The sequence below is a fragment of the Dama dama genome, chromosome 18, assembly GCF_033118175.1.
Source record: "Dama dama isolate Ldn47 chromosome 18, ASM3311817v1, whole genome shotgun sequence".
Classification (NCBI taxonomy): domain Eukaryota; kingdom Metazoa; phylum Chordata; class Mammalia; order Artiodactyla; family Cervidae; genus Dama; species Dama dama.
Window position 1 is genome coordinate 25,934,802 of NC_083698.1, and position 15,731 is coordinate 25,950,532.

Consider the following 15,731-nt stretch of genomic DNA (forward strand, 5'->3'; position numbering starts at 1 on the left):
CGACTCTGTCCATGGAATTCTCCAGGCAAGAATACTGGAGTGGTTAGCCATTCCCTTCTCCAGGGGATCTTCCCAACCCGGGGATCGAACCTGGGTCTCCCACAGGCAGATTCTTTACTATCTGAGCCACCAGGGAAGCCCGAGATCTACTCTTACCAACTTTCAAATATTCAGTACAAAAACAGTCACCATGCTATACATTATATCCTCAGAACTTAGTCATTTTATAACTGGAACTTTTATACCTTTGGGCCACCTTCAAGCAAATACATCACTCCTCCTCTCCCAACCTGGACAGTGGTTTTTCTTACCAAAAAAATTGCAAGAGAACAAGAATAAGATGGAGGGGAAAGTATCCCTTTGATGTATTAGGTCTGAGACATAACAAATCATGTGAGAACTGACTATGACTTTAGAGACCATTTAAGTGAATCTCCTCTCCCTGCCCACCCTTCCCCCTACCACTGCCAGTTTACAGTTGAGGAAAGATAATTTACTGAGGTCACACAATTAAGAACAGTGCCAAGAATAGCAACTGGATGTCTTAAGTTGGAATCTTTCTACTCTGCTACGATTGTAAATTGAAGCCAAATAATTCAGTTAGACGGCAGGCAGTGGAAAACATTGCAGAGTTTGATATCCTTCTTTGAAGGAGAGACCTCATTTACTTCATTTCAGTATTTATTTGTGAAATGTAGAGAAGCTTGAGAAAGAATGAAAGACCAAGAAAACATGAGCTGAAAGCATGAAAAATTGTCAGAACTATTATTCGACATTCCATTCAACACCTGTTTATTGAGTGTCTACCAAGTGTGCGTCTGCCTACAATGCAAAAGGCCCTGGTTCTATTCCTGGGTAGGGACAATCCCTTAGAGAAGGGATAGGCTACCCACTCCAGTATTCTTGGGCTTTCCTGGTGGCTCAGCTGATAAAAGAATCCGCCTGCAATGTGGGAGACCTGGGTTCGCTCTCTGGGTTGGGAAGATCCCCTGGATAGGAGAACAGCTACCCACTCCAGTATGCTGGCCTGGAGAATTCCATGGACTAGCAAAGAGTCCATGGGGTAGCAAAGAGTCAGACATGATTGAGTGACTTTCACTTCTGGGGCTTCCCTGGTGGCTCAGCTGGTAAAGAATCGTCCTGTAATGAGAGAGACCTGTGTTTGATCACTGGATTGGGAAGATCCCCTGGAGAAGGGAATGGCTACCCACTCCAGTATTCTGGTCTAGAGAATTCCATGGACTGCATAGGCCATGGGGTCACAAAGAATCGGACACGACTGAGTGACTTTCACTTTCACTTGAAAGATAAGTGATTTGGGGGGAAAAAAGCAGCAGAATAAAAGAGTTATGGGTGAGAGAGTTGGGGAGTAGGTGTGAGAATGGGTGTTAGGGAAATGTCTTTATGAGAAAATAATATCTAAGCAAATATTGGTGTGAGGGTGGGGAGTTAGTCATCTAAGGAAGGAGCACTCCGGGCAGCAGGAAGACCTGTAGTCAAACCCCGATGGCCGGAGTGCGTCTGGCATGTTGGTGAAGGGGGTTCTGACAGAGTGGTAAGAGATGGGCTCAGAGAGATGCTGGACAGCCTCACTATGTGGAGGCATGGGTCATAAAAGCCTTTTATTTTCACCCTGAGAAATATAGACCTCATTAAGTATATCAACCTGGCTGCCGTTTTGAGAGAATGTGTTGGAGAGGGTGGTAAAGAGAGATAATAGGGGTACTTCTCAGGGGGCTGCAGCTGGAATCCGGGGTGAGAATGTAGACACAGGCCAGGGCAGTGACAGTGGGCGTGTTTAGATGTGCTGTTTCTAACTAGTTTGAAAATCTGGACAACAGGATGCCCTGATGGACTGGACATGGGTCTGAGAGAGAGAAAGGGGAAGGCCAGAGATGGAAAATCACATCAGTAAATAAAAAGGAGGACGGTGAAAAAGAGAAAGGAACAGAGTGTGTGTGTGTGTGTGTGTGTGTGTGTGTGTGTGTGTGTGTGTGTGTGTGTGTTGCTTTGTGGCTTTGTGAAGAAATGGAGGGTAAAGGTTCAGAAAGAAGAGCAGGGATGCACGAGACAAGTGCTCCGGCCTGGTGCACTGGGAAGACCCAGAGGAATCGGGTGGAGAGGGAGGTGGGAGGGGGGATCGGGATTGGGAATACATGTAAATCCATGGCTGATTCATAGCAATGTATGACAAAACCCACTGGAAAAAAAAATAATAATAAAAATTAAAAAAAAAATAAAAAAATAAATAAATAAAAAAAAATAAAAGTTTTCCTTCACATCCTTCAATAAATGCTATCATTTTCTGTATAAAAAAAAAATAAATAAAAAAATAAAAAACTAAAAAAAAAAAAAAAAAGAAGAGCAGCCTTGCTCTGGTTGGTGTTGGTGGAGAACTCCAGGTGGAGAGCTCCCAGCACCGACCCTTTTCACAAATACCCATGGTAATCCCTCCCTTTGGTGCTTTCCCAGAAGGGCACTGGTCCAGTGGTTAGCGAGGTCCTGGGGGCCATCCTGAAGCCCAGCCACCACAACCGCTGCCCGGAGTCTGGTTAGCAGCTGTTCTTTGATGTGCTGCCTTCACTGCATCTCCACACATGAACTCTTCATGAGGCGTTTTGTTGGGAGCGTTCTTCTCCTGCACTCTGTGCACAAACACGTACAGATGGATGAAAAAGCGTTCATGCTCTAATGTGCATTTTAATTGTGTAAGAAAAACCTAAAAATAAGTCCCTGTACCATTTGAAAATGTTTAATTTTATAATCTGATGCTTTTAAGCAGTAACGTACAATTAAACTAGAAATAAAAAGGTAGGCTTAGGTTTTCACCTATAACTCATATTTACATTGTTTTAATAAAGTAATTTATTTAATGTGCATTGAATAATGAAATTTATATTGTCATTATAAATTATACAGGGAATCAGAATCTGCTGCCTCAAATGTCAAAAGGACCTCCTCATTCTAAAGCACATTTTTAAGTACTTTGCTTCATTGATGAGGTCAGAAATTATATAAATCACATCATACTGCTGCCCTGCTCAAAACTTTTCCATTTACCTTCTTGTTCAGAATAAAATCCAAAGTCATGATGTCCTCGAAGGCCCCACACTAACTTCATGCCACCTTTCTGGCCCCACTTCCAACCATCTTTCCTTGCAGTACGCACTGTGCGCTAGCCACAGTGACCTCACGGGCTGACCTGAAGACACTGGAGATGCTCCCACTTCAGGCCCTGTGCACTCACTGTTCCCTCAGGGCTGCATTTCCTCTTCACTCCTCACGGTGCAGTTCTCTGTTCGGTGTCGCCACCTCCGAGCTGCCTTCTCTGAACACCCATGTCTAAATGGGCACCACCTCCTATGAGTTTGTCTGTTATCTCCCCCCTCAGTCCTTACTACACACTTGCTTGTCTGTGGCACATTGTCCTTCTCCTCCATTGGGGTGCAAACTCCATGAAGGCAAGAGAGCAGAGACTCTGTCTACTCTGGCCTTCCAGCAGTGCATGGCACATCGCAGGTGGTTGGGTAAGGTGTACTGAGTGAGGGAAGTGAATGGGGTGACCTTTGTGATGCTTTTATACTGTGGTCTCCTCCAGTTCTTGAAACACTTGACACCGTCAGCCCCTGGTTTCCTCAGCATCAGGCTCTCCGGGTTCTGTTGCAGACAGGTAGGGCCTGGGATCTGCAGGTCTTCACAGACCCCCTCTGCTATGTATACAATATGCTCCAGTCATTCCGGACGATTTTCACAAGGCTCCATGTCCTTTTAGATATCCATGCTTTTGTACTTGCTAATCCATCTGCCTAAACTGACCTCCCTAATTTTACTTCCTAGCAGTCTCTTACACTGATGTCCCAATTCACTTTTCATGTCCATTCTTCAGGTGGACGTCCTTCATACCACCTTCCTCCCGATTGTCTACCCATACACTTCTGTCTCTTGGTACATTCTTTGTGCCTGAATTCCTACCAGACTGTACTAAAAGACACATTTCCTAGCTACTTCAGCTTATTCATATCTTTGAATCTGGGCACAGTCCTACTGCCTCTCATGTAATGAGGGCTCAATAAATGACTGTTGAATGAATATAAAAATAGTGAGTAGCTGAATTTTTGAAATATTGATTTGGCTGGGCTGGGTCTTCATTGCTGCATGCAGGATCATTGATCTTTGTGGTGGTGTGTGGAATCTTAAGTTGTGGAATGTGGGATCTAGTTCCTTGACCAGGGATTGAACCTGGGCCCCTTTGCCACTGAACCACCAGGGAAATCCCTGTAGAATTTAAAATGCTCTGAAATGCTTTAAATTTTGAGTTGAAGGCTGAGGAAGCAAGCTTTTCTTTTCCACAAAGCCAGAGCAGAGCATGCTCCCCTGCACAGGGCTTGCGGAAGGAATGAACAGCATAGCATGCCGTTGACTTGCCACAGGCTGAAGTGAGTCATGGGAAATCACTAGTAGCATTCTGCTCAGGCCCAGGACATGACTCAGCATCAGTGCAGGCAGTTCTTTGGCCATGGACTAGAGCTGAAATAAAACCAGTAATCTGATTCTAGCTGCAGAGGTTTTGCATTGGAATCACATATTTATAGAAAGGGACTTCCCTGGTAACTCAGTAGGTGAAGAATCTGCCTGCAGTACAGGAGACCCAGGTTTGATCCCTGGGTCCGGAAGATCCCCTGGAGAAGGAAGTGGCAAACCACTCCAGTAACCTTGCCTGGAAAACCCCATGGACAGAGGAGCCTGGTGGGCTGCAGTCCATGGGGTCTCAAAGAGTCGGGTGCGGCCGAGCGACTAACAGTATCAGCATTTCATAGAAAGAGATCCAGAGTGGGGTTCTTTTCTCCATACTGTGTTTAGTGTCTAACCACCCGATCTATGTCTCCCTTTAGCATTAGTAGTAGAAGTGGTAGTAGTAGTAATACTCATAGTGGTATTTTTGTCTCCATTTATTTATTTTTTTACTTTTCATTGGAAGATGATTGCTTTACAACATTGTATTTGTTTCTGCCATACATCAACATGAATCAGAAATGGGTGTACATGTCTCCTCCCTCTTGAATCTTTCTCCAACTTCCCACCCCATCCCACCCCTATAAGTTGTCCCAAAGCACCAGGTTTGAGCTCGTTCCCTGCATCATAACAGCAAATTCCTACTGGCTATCTATTTTACATATGGTAATATATATGTTTCCGTGCTACTCTCTCAATTTGTCCCCCATCCCTTCCCCCACTGTGTTCACAAGTCTGTTGTCTGTTTATAAGCTTAATGTACTCTCTCTAGCAGGAGTCTTGCTTGGGGAGAGGACATACAGGAATGGAGGAGGAGGACTGCTTCTTAAGGAGAGCATAACAGCCTCCAGTGGTCAGGAGAAGATGAAAAAGCATAGATACCATTATTATTGCTTCAGTCATTTGTTATCCGGCAGAGAAATTTGTGTTCAAATCATCAGCGGGCCCTCTTCATCATTCTCTGGTGTTACATACACTACTTTGGTCCTATACCCGTGTTTCTTTGATTTACTTCCTTGCTTTGTAGAACTACATTCTCAAGTACGTTATTCAGAAAGAGGCTTTGGAATTATGCTTTTGAGACCTTACATGTCTTAAAGTAATTTTAAGTATTAGTAACATACTTGAGGGCTTCCTTGGTGGCTCAGTGGTAAAGAAGTCACCTACCAAGGCAGGAGACACGAGTTTGACCCCTGGTTCAGGAAGATCCCACATACTATAGAGCAATTAAGGCCCATGCACCACAACTACTGAGCCCATGCTCTTGAGCCCAGGAGCTGGGAGCTGCAAGTACTGAGCCTACACGCCAGAATTACTGAAGCCTGCTCATCCGAGGGTCCATGCTCTGCGACAGGAAAAGCCACTGCAATGAGAAGCCTGCATACTGCTCCTAGAGAGTAGCCCCCACTTGCTGCAACTAGAGGAAAGACCATGCAGCAGTGAAGGTCCAGCCTTGCCAAAAATAATTTTTTTTTTAAAGTATCGTACTTGAATCCCAGTACATAATGGCTGGAAGTAGAACTAAAGTTTAAAAAAAATTTTCCCTCAGAATATTAGGACTGTCAGTGTTGCCAGTTAGGATTTTGATGTCAGTCTCATTCTTCATCTCTTTTGAGGGTGACTTTTTTTTGAAGGAACTCTGGGGATTTGAAGTTTCCTGAGAATATGTGTAAGTGTGTATTTGTTGTTATAGATAGAGCTTGGCACTGGTTGGACTTATCAAATCTGTAGACTTCAGTCATTTTTCAGCTCCTAAAATTATCTTCTACTATTAGTTGAAAAATTCCTCCTCAGCATTCTCACGGATCCTGTTATTCAAATACAAGGCTTCTATATTGATCATTCATGTCTATTTTTGCACTTATTATTATATATTTTATCTATTTGCTTCCTTTTCTAGGGGACTATTTCAATTTTACTTCTTCAGATCCCTTACTAATTTATACAACTGTAGTTTTTATCTTTAAGTTCTTTCTTTCTTCTTCAGTTGTTTTTTTTTCATAACAGCATATCTGTGTTTTAAAGATAAAATGCTTCCTTGAATCTCCTTGAGATTATTACTTCTGTTCCTGAACTATCTCTGTTTTGCCCAGGGTTGTTAATATTTACATTTATTTTAAACTTTTTTTTCTTCATACTGTTGAGTGTCCTTATGTTGGGAAATTCCTACTTTGCCATTGGCATTTATGAAAGTAGTAACTGGTGTCAGTTTTTCCTGTGGTTGTGTAAATGGGTGGGTTGGGTGTTCTGTGTCAGCCAGTATGGACTAGAGTGTGTAGATGGCCAGATCGCGCTTAGGGTTCGCATCCTAGAAGATGGCTTGTGGTTTGTGTATCTTCCTGGGCTTGCTCAGTCAGTTGTGCCCGACACTTTGTGACCCCATGGACGGTAACCCGCCAGGGTTCTCTGTCCATGGGATTCTTCAGGCAAGACTACTGGAGTGGGTTATTATTTCCTCTTCCAGGGAATCTTTCTGACCCAGGGATCAAATCTGTGTCTCCTGCACTGTAGGTGGATTCTTTACCCACTGAGTCACCTGTATCTTCCTAAATGACTGTATTTTGGGGGACAATATCTGCATAAAAAGGCTTGGCTTTCTCTAGACATCCGTTTACTAAGAAAGAATCATGTGAATGTTTTGCCTGGGGTTAAATACTGGTTATTGGCATAGAGGAAAGGTAATTAAGGTGTTGAGCTTTAGTCCTGGTCCTCTTAACCAGTTAACATTTTAAAACTGTCTTATTTTCAGTCCTGCCTCTTTTTCTTTCACCATCCCTGCTTCTTCAGTGGGGTTCCATTGAGTATCTCTCATCTCTTCTATGGTAAACTTCTTTTTGTTTCATTCTTTTCATATGCACTTGGTCAGTTCTCCTTTTCTGGAGATTTGTTTAAATTATCTATTTGTTGCCAACTCTCCTATCCTCAGTTTTTGTTACACAAAGATTATTTTTTTTTCTGGGGGGGTGATTCTGATACTTGGTAGCATTTTATTTTAAAGTACAGTTGGACTTATGGAAAGTTACAAGAATACCACAGAGCTCCTGCATGCCCTACACCCAACTTTCCATAATCTTAGAAACTTATAAAAACCACAGTACAGTTTTCAAAATTAAGAAATGAATATCTGTGTAGTACTCTTAGCTAAGCTGCAAACTTTATATGGGACTGCACTTTCCCCAGTAGTGACTTTGTACTTTCCCCTTTTCTGTTCAGGGTCTAGTCCAAAGCCTCACGTTGCACTTAGCTGTCATGTCTCCTTAGTCTCCTCCAACTTGTAGCGCGTTCTTTGTCTTTCCTGGCCATGACTTTTAAAGTGTACTGGTCATTCTACTTTGTCAAATGTCCCTCAATTTGGGTTTGTCTGATATTTTCTAATTATTAGATTTGAGGTTGTATGTTTTTTAGCAAGAACACTACAGAATTGGTCCTCCTGCCTCAGAGAATAGTGATGTTAATATGTCTTATCACTAGAGATACTAATCTTGATTACTTGATTGTAGTAATAGTTTATTCAAATAGTTATTTTCTGTTTACCTCAGTTCTTCTGTACTTATTAGTTGAAAGTTTTCTGTAAGGCAGAGGTATTTTTTTTTTTCTTTTCTTTGTTTCTTCTATTATTTTTCAATCTGTGTGAGAATTCTTGGATACTTACTTGACTCTATGGATTATAATCCAATAATATCATTATTTGTTTTGTTCATCAGATTGTCTCACCTTTGACCATTGGGAGCTCTGTGACCTTGGCTTTTATGCCCTACTAACATGCCCATCTCTTTTTGAACATTTTATTTATTTATTTATTTATTGTCACCAGAAGATGTTCAGAAATATCTTGTATTTTCCCTGCTATAGTCCTGAAATTAGCCACTTCTCCAAGGATCCTTGATCCTTTTTTTTTTGAAGACTGATACTAACTGTGCTTTTTGCCACTTCACTGTCATTGCTTTTAGGAAATACATAATAACCCATGTATATGCACATATCTAAAGGTTTTTCTGTATCTAGCTACCTGATTTATATTTAAAACTGAGTTCATTTGTATATTTTTATAATTCTCCTTCAGTGGGATATTGGGATAAGATGAGGGACTAACACATATGCATTGTTATCTGTTTTTTACCAGAAAACCCAGTTATTCAGATAAAATTTTAAATGAATGCTTTTGAGTGTTTAAGATTTATTTAAGAAAAATCTGTTTAAAAGAGATCTGTGGTGCCTTAGTTTCATCAGCTTAAAAGAGAACTGAGCATGAAAGAGTTTAATACTAATAATAGGAAAATAAATAAGATTCAGTTCAAAATTTATCACATCTTTAAGCCAAACGGTATTTGCAACATAGTAGACACTCAGTGAGCATGGTGTCACACAGCTCTTACAATCATGCATCACTAACTTATTCAACAGACAACTACCATTCAAACACAACTCTAAACATATATATATATATTTTTTGTATTTTATTTATTTATTTAAATTTCTTTTTCTTTTTTTCTCTCTGTATTTATTTATTTATTTTTTCCATTTATTTTTATTAGTCGGAGGCTAATTACTTTACAGTATTTTAGTGGTTTTTGTCATACATTGACCTGAATCAGCCATGGATTTACATGTGTTCCCCATCCCATTCCCCCCTCCCACCTCTCTCTCCATCCGATCCCTCTGGGTCTTCCCAGTGCACCAGGCCCGAGCACTTGTCTCATGCATCATCAAACACAACTCTAAACATATATATTTTTAAATGGAGGCGTTTAAAGTGATGTTGTTGTTCAGTCGCTCAGTTGTGTCTAGCTCTTTGTAACCTCAGGGACTGTAGCATGCCAGGCTTCCCTGTCCTTCACTGTCTCCCAGAGTTTGCTAAAACTCATGGCTATTAAGTTAGTGAGGCCATCCAGCCATCTCATCCTCTGTTGTCACCTTCCCCTCCTGCCTTCAATCTTTCCCAGCATAAGGGTCTTTTCTAATGAGTTGGCTCTTTGCATCAGGTGGTCAAAGTATTGAAGCTTCTGCTTCAGCATCAGTCCTTCCAATGAACATTCAGGACTGATTTCCTTTAGGATGGACTCGTTTGATCTCCTTGCTGTCCAAGGGACTCTCAAGAGTCTTCTCCAGCACCACAGTTTGAAGGCATCAGTTTTTCAGTACTCAGCCTTTTTTATTGTCCAGCTCTCACATCCATACATGACTACTGGGAAAACTATAGCTTTGACTATATGGACCTTTGTAGGCAAAGTAATGTCTCTGCTTTTTAACATGCTGTCTAGGCTTGTCCTTGCTTCTCTTCCAAGGAGCAAGTGTCTTTTAATTTCATGGCTGCAGTTATAGTCTACAGTGATTTTGGAGCCCAAGAAAATAAAGTCTCACACTGTTTCCATTGTTTCCCTGTCTATTTGCCATGAAGTGATGGGACTGGATGCCATGATCTTCAGCTTTTTCACTCTCCTCCTTGACCTTTATCAAGAGGCTCTTGAATTCCTCTTTGCTTTCTGCCATAAGGGTGGTATCATCTGCATATCTGAGTTTATTGATATTTTTCCCAGCAATCTTGATTCCAACCTGTGATTCATCCAGCTCAGCATTTCGCATGATGTTAAATAAGTATGTAAGTTAAATAAGCAGGGTAACAATTTACAGTCTTGATGTACTTCTTTCCTCATTTTGAACCTCTTTTTTCCAAATTTTCGGTTTTTTCATATTTTTGGAGTGAATTCAAATATACCGGATTAATCCTGTGAAATAGAACATTTTGAAAGCTTGTGTGAATTTGCAGGCCAAATTTTTACTCTTTTCTTCTAAGGTTAGAATAATTTTTTTTTTTTTGGCAAAAATGAACATTTATAAAAATGTTCAATGGAACGGTTTGTATCTCATTCTCTTTTTTAATTTATACCTTCATTTTGATGGGGGCATTCACTACCTTCTTTTGATAGTATTTGTGGGGGATATTTTCTTTTTGTTTTGATATTTTGAATGTCTGAAATTATTATCTGTTCTCAGTTTTACATCTTGGATGTATAAGAGGTTATACATTTTTTAGTTTTTTCTGTAGATTTTTCCTTCATGTGTTGATTTCCTAAATGGGTCCTTCAAGTTTCTTGCCATTTTTTCACATCTCTGTTTTGTGCTGTACTGTCTGAGAGAATTTGTCAAATTTATCTTCTAAACAGTCTACTACACATTTTGTTTGCTATTTTTTTTTAATAGCACCTTCTTTTCATTATGTACCATCTTATGTCTTTGAGAGCAATCCAAATTTCTATAATTATACTCTCTTCCCCGCATTGTCTCATTATCTGAGTTCCCTTTCTTTTGTTCATTTGTTGGCATGTTACTTTTGTTGTCTTTCATGCTAGAAACTTTCTTCACACAGTCCACCACATCTGAGAAAGGGGCACCAAAAAGATAGGTGAGAACTCTGTGTGACTGAGAGGGGCTTTTGACTGGTGAGTTTACTGAGGGAAGACAGAGGGGGAAAATCTGTCTGTTGGTCTGAGTGACTCACAGATGTCAGGCTCTCAGGGTATTTTCTCTTTGGCCAGTTTGTTTCCCACGGAAGACAGAGAAAAGTCATCTTGCTTTTTGTGGCCCCCTTTTTATAGATTTGCACTTATCTTTGAGTTTCCCCCTCCATAGATCAACTCTTAAGTTTCCCATATTATTTTGGTAGCCCTTGTCTCCTATCCTATCATTTTCTTTCAAAAATATGTACATATATATTTTATATCCAGATATTGAGAGAAGCCTTTATGAAGAAGGTAGTAAGTGAGCTGTGCCTTGAAGGATATTTATCCTCCAGTCAATCTTACAAGTATAGATTGATTGGGGAGATAGAAGAGAAGTGGAAGCAACATTCCAAAGAGAAGGAAAGGAGATGGAAAACTCTCGTGCATGGTTATTGTAATGCATATGATTGAATGGACAACATTGCTTAATCATTTACCTCCATATTTTCCTAAGAGTAGTGTTTGTTAAATTCTTCAAGAGATGGCAGTACCAGACCACCTGACCTGCCTCTTGAGAAATCTGTATGCCGGTCAGGAAGCAACAGTTACAGCTGGATATGGAACAACAGACTGGTTTCAAATAGGGAAAGGAATACGTTGAGGCTGTATATTGTCACCCTGCTTATTTAACTTAAATGCAGAGTACATCTTGAGAAACGCTGGGCTGGATGTAGCACAAGCTGGCATCAAGATTACTGGGAGAAATATCAATAACCTCAGATATGCAGATGACACCACCTTTATGGCAGAAAGTGAAGAAGAATTAAAGAGCTTCTTGATGAAAGTGAAAGAGGAGAGTGAAAAAGTTGGCTTAAAGCTCAACATTCAGAAAACTAAGATCATGGCATCTGGTCCCATCACTTCATGGCAAATAGATAGGGAAGTGGTGGAAACAGTGAGAGACTTTATTTTGGGGGGCTCCAAAATCATTGCAAATGGTGACTGCAGCCATGAAATTGAAAGATGCTTACTCCTTGGAAGGAAAGTTATCACCAACCTAGACAGCATATTAAAAGCAGAGATGTTACTTTGCCAACAAAGGTCCATCTGGTCAAGGCTATGGTTTTTCCAGTGGTCATGTATGGATGTGAGAGTTGGATGGTGAAGAAAGCTGAGCACTGTGAAAAATTGATGCTTTTGAACTGTGGTGTTGGAGAAGACTCTTGAGAGTCCCTTGGACTGCAAGGAGATCAAGCCAGTCCATCCTAAAGGAAATCAGTCCTGAATGTTCATTGGAAGGACTGATGCTGAAGCTGAAACTCCAATAGTTTGGCCACCTTATGCGAAGGACTCACTCATTGGAAAAGACCCTGATGCTGGGAAAGATTGAAGGTGGGAGGGGAAGGGGATGACAGAGGATGAGATGGTTGGATGGCATCGCCAATGTGATGGACATGAGTTAGAGTAGGCTCCAGGAGTTGGTGATGGACAGGGAGGCCTGGCGTGCTACAGTCTGTGATGTTGCAAAGAGTAGGTCACAACTGAGCAACTGAACTAAACTGAGTGTTTCTTATCTAAGGTAGTACATAGGATTAATCAAACTAAATAGATGGAGTTCCTTGAGAAAACACTCTTGATTCTTTGAGACAGTTTATTGCAACATCTAATATTCCAACATCATGTATCACATTGTTATTTCATGCATATGAAAAGTAGTTAATTCCTAACATGTGACACTTTTATGAAGATTATTGGTATTATTAGGAAGGAAAAGAACTGAATATCTCTCCTAATAATGTAGATATATTAGAGATTCTTAATTTTATTGAAGAATAAAATAACAAACTTGTGCATGATAAACAAAGTTAGATATTCATTTAGTTCCACGGATGGGCAGTTCAGATATGAGGCTTTCCAAACGTCAGCAAGACTACTGTGGAAGTCACTTGTACATTTATGATATTGAAGACTTGAACTTTTATGACAATTGTAGAGTCATGACATTTAATTCCTTTTTATCTCTATATAGGTATGTTTCAAATAAGTGTTTTTTTTGTAACTTGAACAACTTCTTGTCTGCATGCAAAAAGATTAAAGTATAAAACTAATATGTAGTTATTGTGAAAAAAAGATCCGGAAATTTGCACATTTAAAAAAGATGAAAAGAATGTAATTGTGCCACTATTCAAGGATAGCTATTTTAATATTTGGTTTAGTTATTTCTCCCAAACATACAAAAGAGAACTTACTGCTTTTTAAATTCAGTGTAGGGTGAACTAGTCCCATTTCATTTCATTAAATAGTCTTTGAAAATTTGGATTTAAATGACGGCACACTCATTGTGAAGCCTGCATTAAAAACCTGTTGGGTTTTATAAAGCTCAGTAGCGTCCACTAGTCACTGGCTCTCAAATCCAGCTTGAGGAGGAAGGGGTGAGGGAGGCTGGGAGGTGAGGAGGTGAGTGCTCAGGTGTCCAAGTGAGGCCAGCAGGGGTGGCAGTCAGAGATGAGGCGGCCGCATTCCTTGTGTCTCTGACCTTGTACTCGCTTAACATTGTAGTCTGGATCCTATTAAAGGAATTTTGTGTTTTTCCTTTGCGAGAGTCACCCCCTACCACGACAAATATTTAAAAATGTTTCTTAAAAAAAGTTGGAAAAGCAACTTTTTCCCCAAAGAAATTTATAGTTCAAATTTACACCAAGTTCTTACTAACTGGAGCAAGCCAGGTTTTCACTAAAGCTTTGCCTTTCCTCTGTAAAACATTAGTCACTCCCTTGGAAGAAGCAGTTTTTTTAAAGGCAGTGGGATAAAACAGCCACAGATGTTCATGTAATATGACGGGCTTTAGAATGTACCTGCAAGTATTTTTTTTTTTTTAATTCGGAGAAAAAGATGAAAGAAAAAAGACTGAATTGGGACGCTAAAATAACAGTGATTGATTCAGTATTAAGGAAATGATAAGTTTTTGATCCACTCAAGTAGTGTTTTTTTCCCCCTTTTCTTTATTCTTAGGAAGTTCTTGAGATTGTGCCAGATCATTTTCACTGCACAATTTTTGAAGGTATTTGCCATTCCCATGTGTAACCGGTTGCCTTTTTACTGTGCAGAACTGTAGTGAAGCCTGTGGCCACAGAGTTTGATCCAGACATGGTCCTGGTTTCTGCTGGATTTGATGCATTAGAAGGCCATGCCCCTCCTCTGGGAGGGTACAAAGTGACAGCAAAATGTAAGTAATATGCAGGTTTTTTTTTTTTTTTTTTTCAACATGTGAAGAGTTAACTTAGGTGAGACATTCAAATGATTTTAGATGATGTTTACTGCTCTGTCAGATTCACCCCTCTGTAGAAACTGGCCTTTAAGAAAAGAGTTAAATCATTCCCTTTGGTGGACTTGAAGGGACATTTCAGAACCTTTAGTTTTTCAGGAATCGTGTTTTGCTATTTAAAGGCAGAAGTGATAGGGTTTCTGTTTAAAATATGTTAAATGACTTGAGAGGTCTAGAAAAGGTACTGGGCTTTTGCAAGTAGATTGAAAGTCACTTTGTTTATTTCATTGCACTTTGGGTAGAAATAGCTATTTCCCAGTGTTTCCTCTCCTAGGTTTGAATACAGAAGTGAGGCTCTGTACTAGCCTATGGGTAGCACTCAGGGTCTCTACTGGTCTTCTCTTGTATTGCAAAGATTGACTTTTTGGATGTGTCCCCTAGCAACTAGACACCACATGAACAAATCAATTTTGTGTCATATTGCATTTGAATAACATGACCTAGTGAAATCTGGCTAGAAAGAGTCTTTTAGAAGGATTTCTGTGCTCTTTCCAAGTATGAAAACAGGGCATATGTATAGTCCACACATGCAAATATATGCTGGCACTATGTTAAAAAAAAAAAGATGAAGGAATAATGTAAAATAAGTAAAATTACACCAAGAATAGTACTCACTATTGTGTATTTTAGTGGGAGTTGAAAAGAAATAAAAAACAACCCAAGTAATTTTAAGTGAGAGAGATGAGTTTGGAACAAACGTGTTTTATTAATTTGTAAAGAACCAAAGAACCAGTATTATGCCAGTCTTTGTTTTAAGTTGGCGTCTCATGTGATGGAGTTTTCTGCATTTTAATTCTTCCAGTAACATTGTTAGGTAGTAGCTATTTTTAACATCTGTTGTTTACTCAGTATTCTTGGTGCTTTGTTGTCTATTGAAAATAGAAGAGGCAACTCTGCAAATACAAATGAAGCATAATTCACAATTGTGGTAACACTGAACAAGGGAGGTGTTTGGTCACGTCAGATATCTTTATTATCCTTTTTCTTTGTGAAGTTCCACTCACAAGGAGGTTAGTCTTTTCACTGCAGATAAACCTCATTTGGGTCAAGACTGGTGAATAGTTTAGTCTAAATAAAGGGGGGAAATGCTTGTACCCCAGATTGAGATAAACCCAAACAACAGAAAACACATGGAGCAAAGACAGAAATCTAGAAAAGGTATCCTTTGCCATTAAATCCAAGAGTCTCCCTCAGAACGAAGAATGTCTGTTCTTGGATCTTTCTCCCTGCCAACAGGAAAAGTTGTAACAAGTTCGAACTAGCTGGAAGGAACTAATCTTTTTGTTTGCTTGTTTACTTGTTCATTTTTTGCCAGGTCACATTCAAACTCAAATCTCATATGTCATCTTGGAAGTTTCTACCTGTTGTTAGCTTTAGTGCAGTGCACCAGGACCTTCATCATATCATGTTTCTTTGTCACTTGGCAGGGAAGCTCTTTGTTGTTCTCCATCCCA

The 15,731-nt window shown here is 40.0% G+C and overlaps 1 protein-coding gene across 1 annotated transcript in view; it reads left to right on the forward strand.

The window, feature by feature from the left end:
* HDAC9 (histone deacetylase 9) overlaps window positions 1–15,731 on the forward strand; it is an 896,685-nt gene that overhangs the window by 752,134 nt on the left and 128,820 nt on the right. The window contains exon 22 of the mRNA XM_061165031.1: window positions 14,060–14,178. Within this exon, the coding sequence (XP_061021014.1) occupies window positions 14,060–14,178 (119 nt within the window). The remainder of the gene's footprint in view (window positions 1–14,059; window positions 14,179–15,731) is intronic.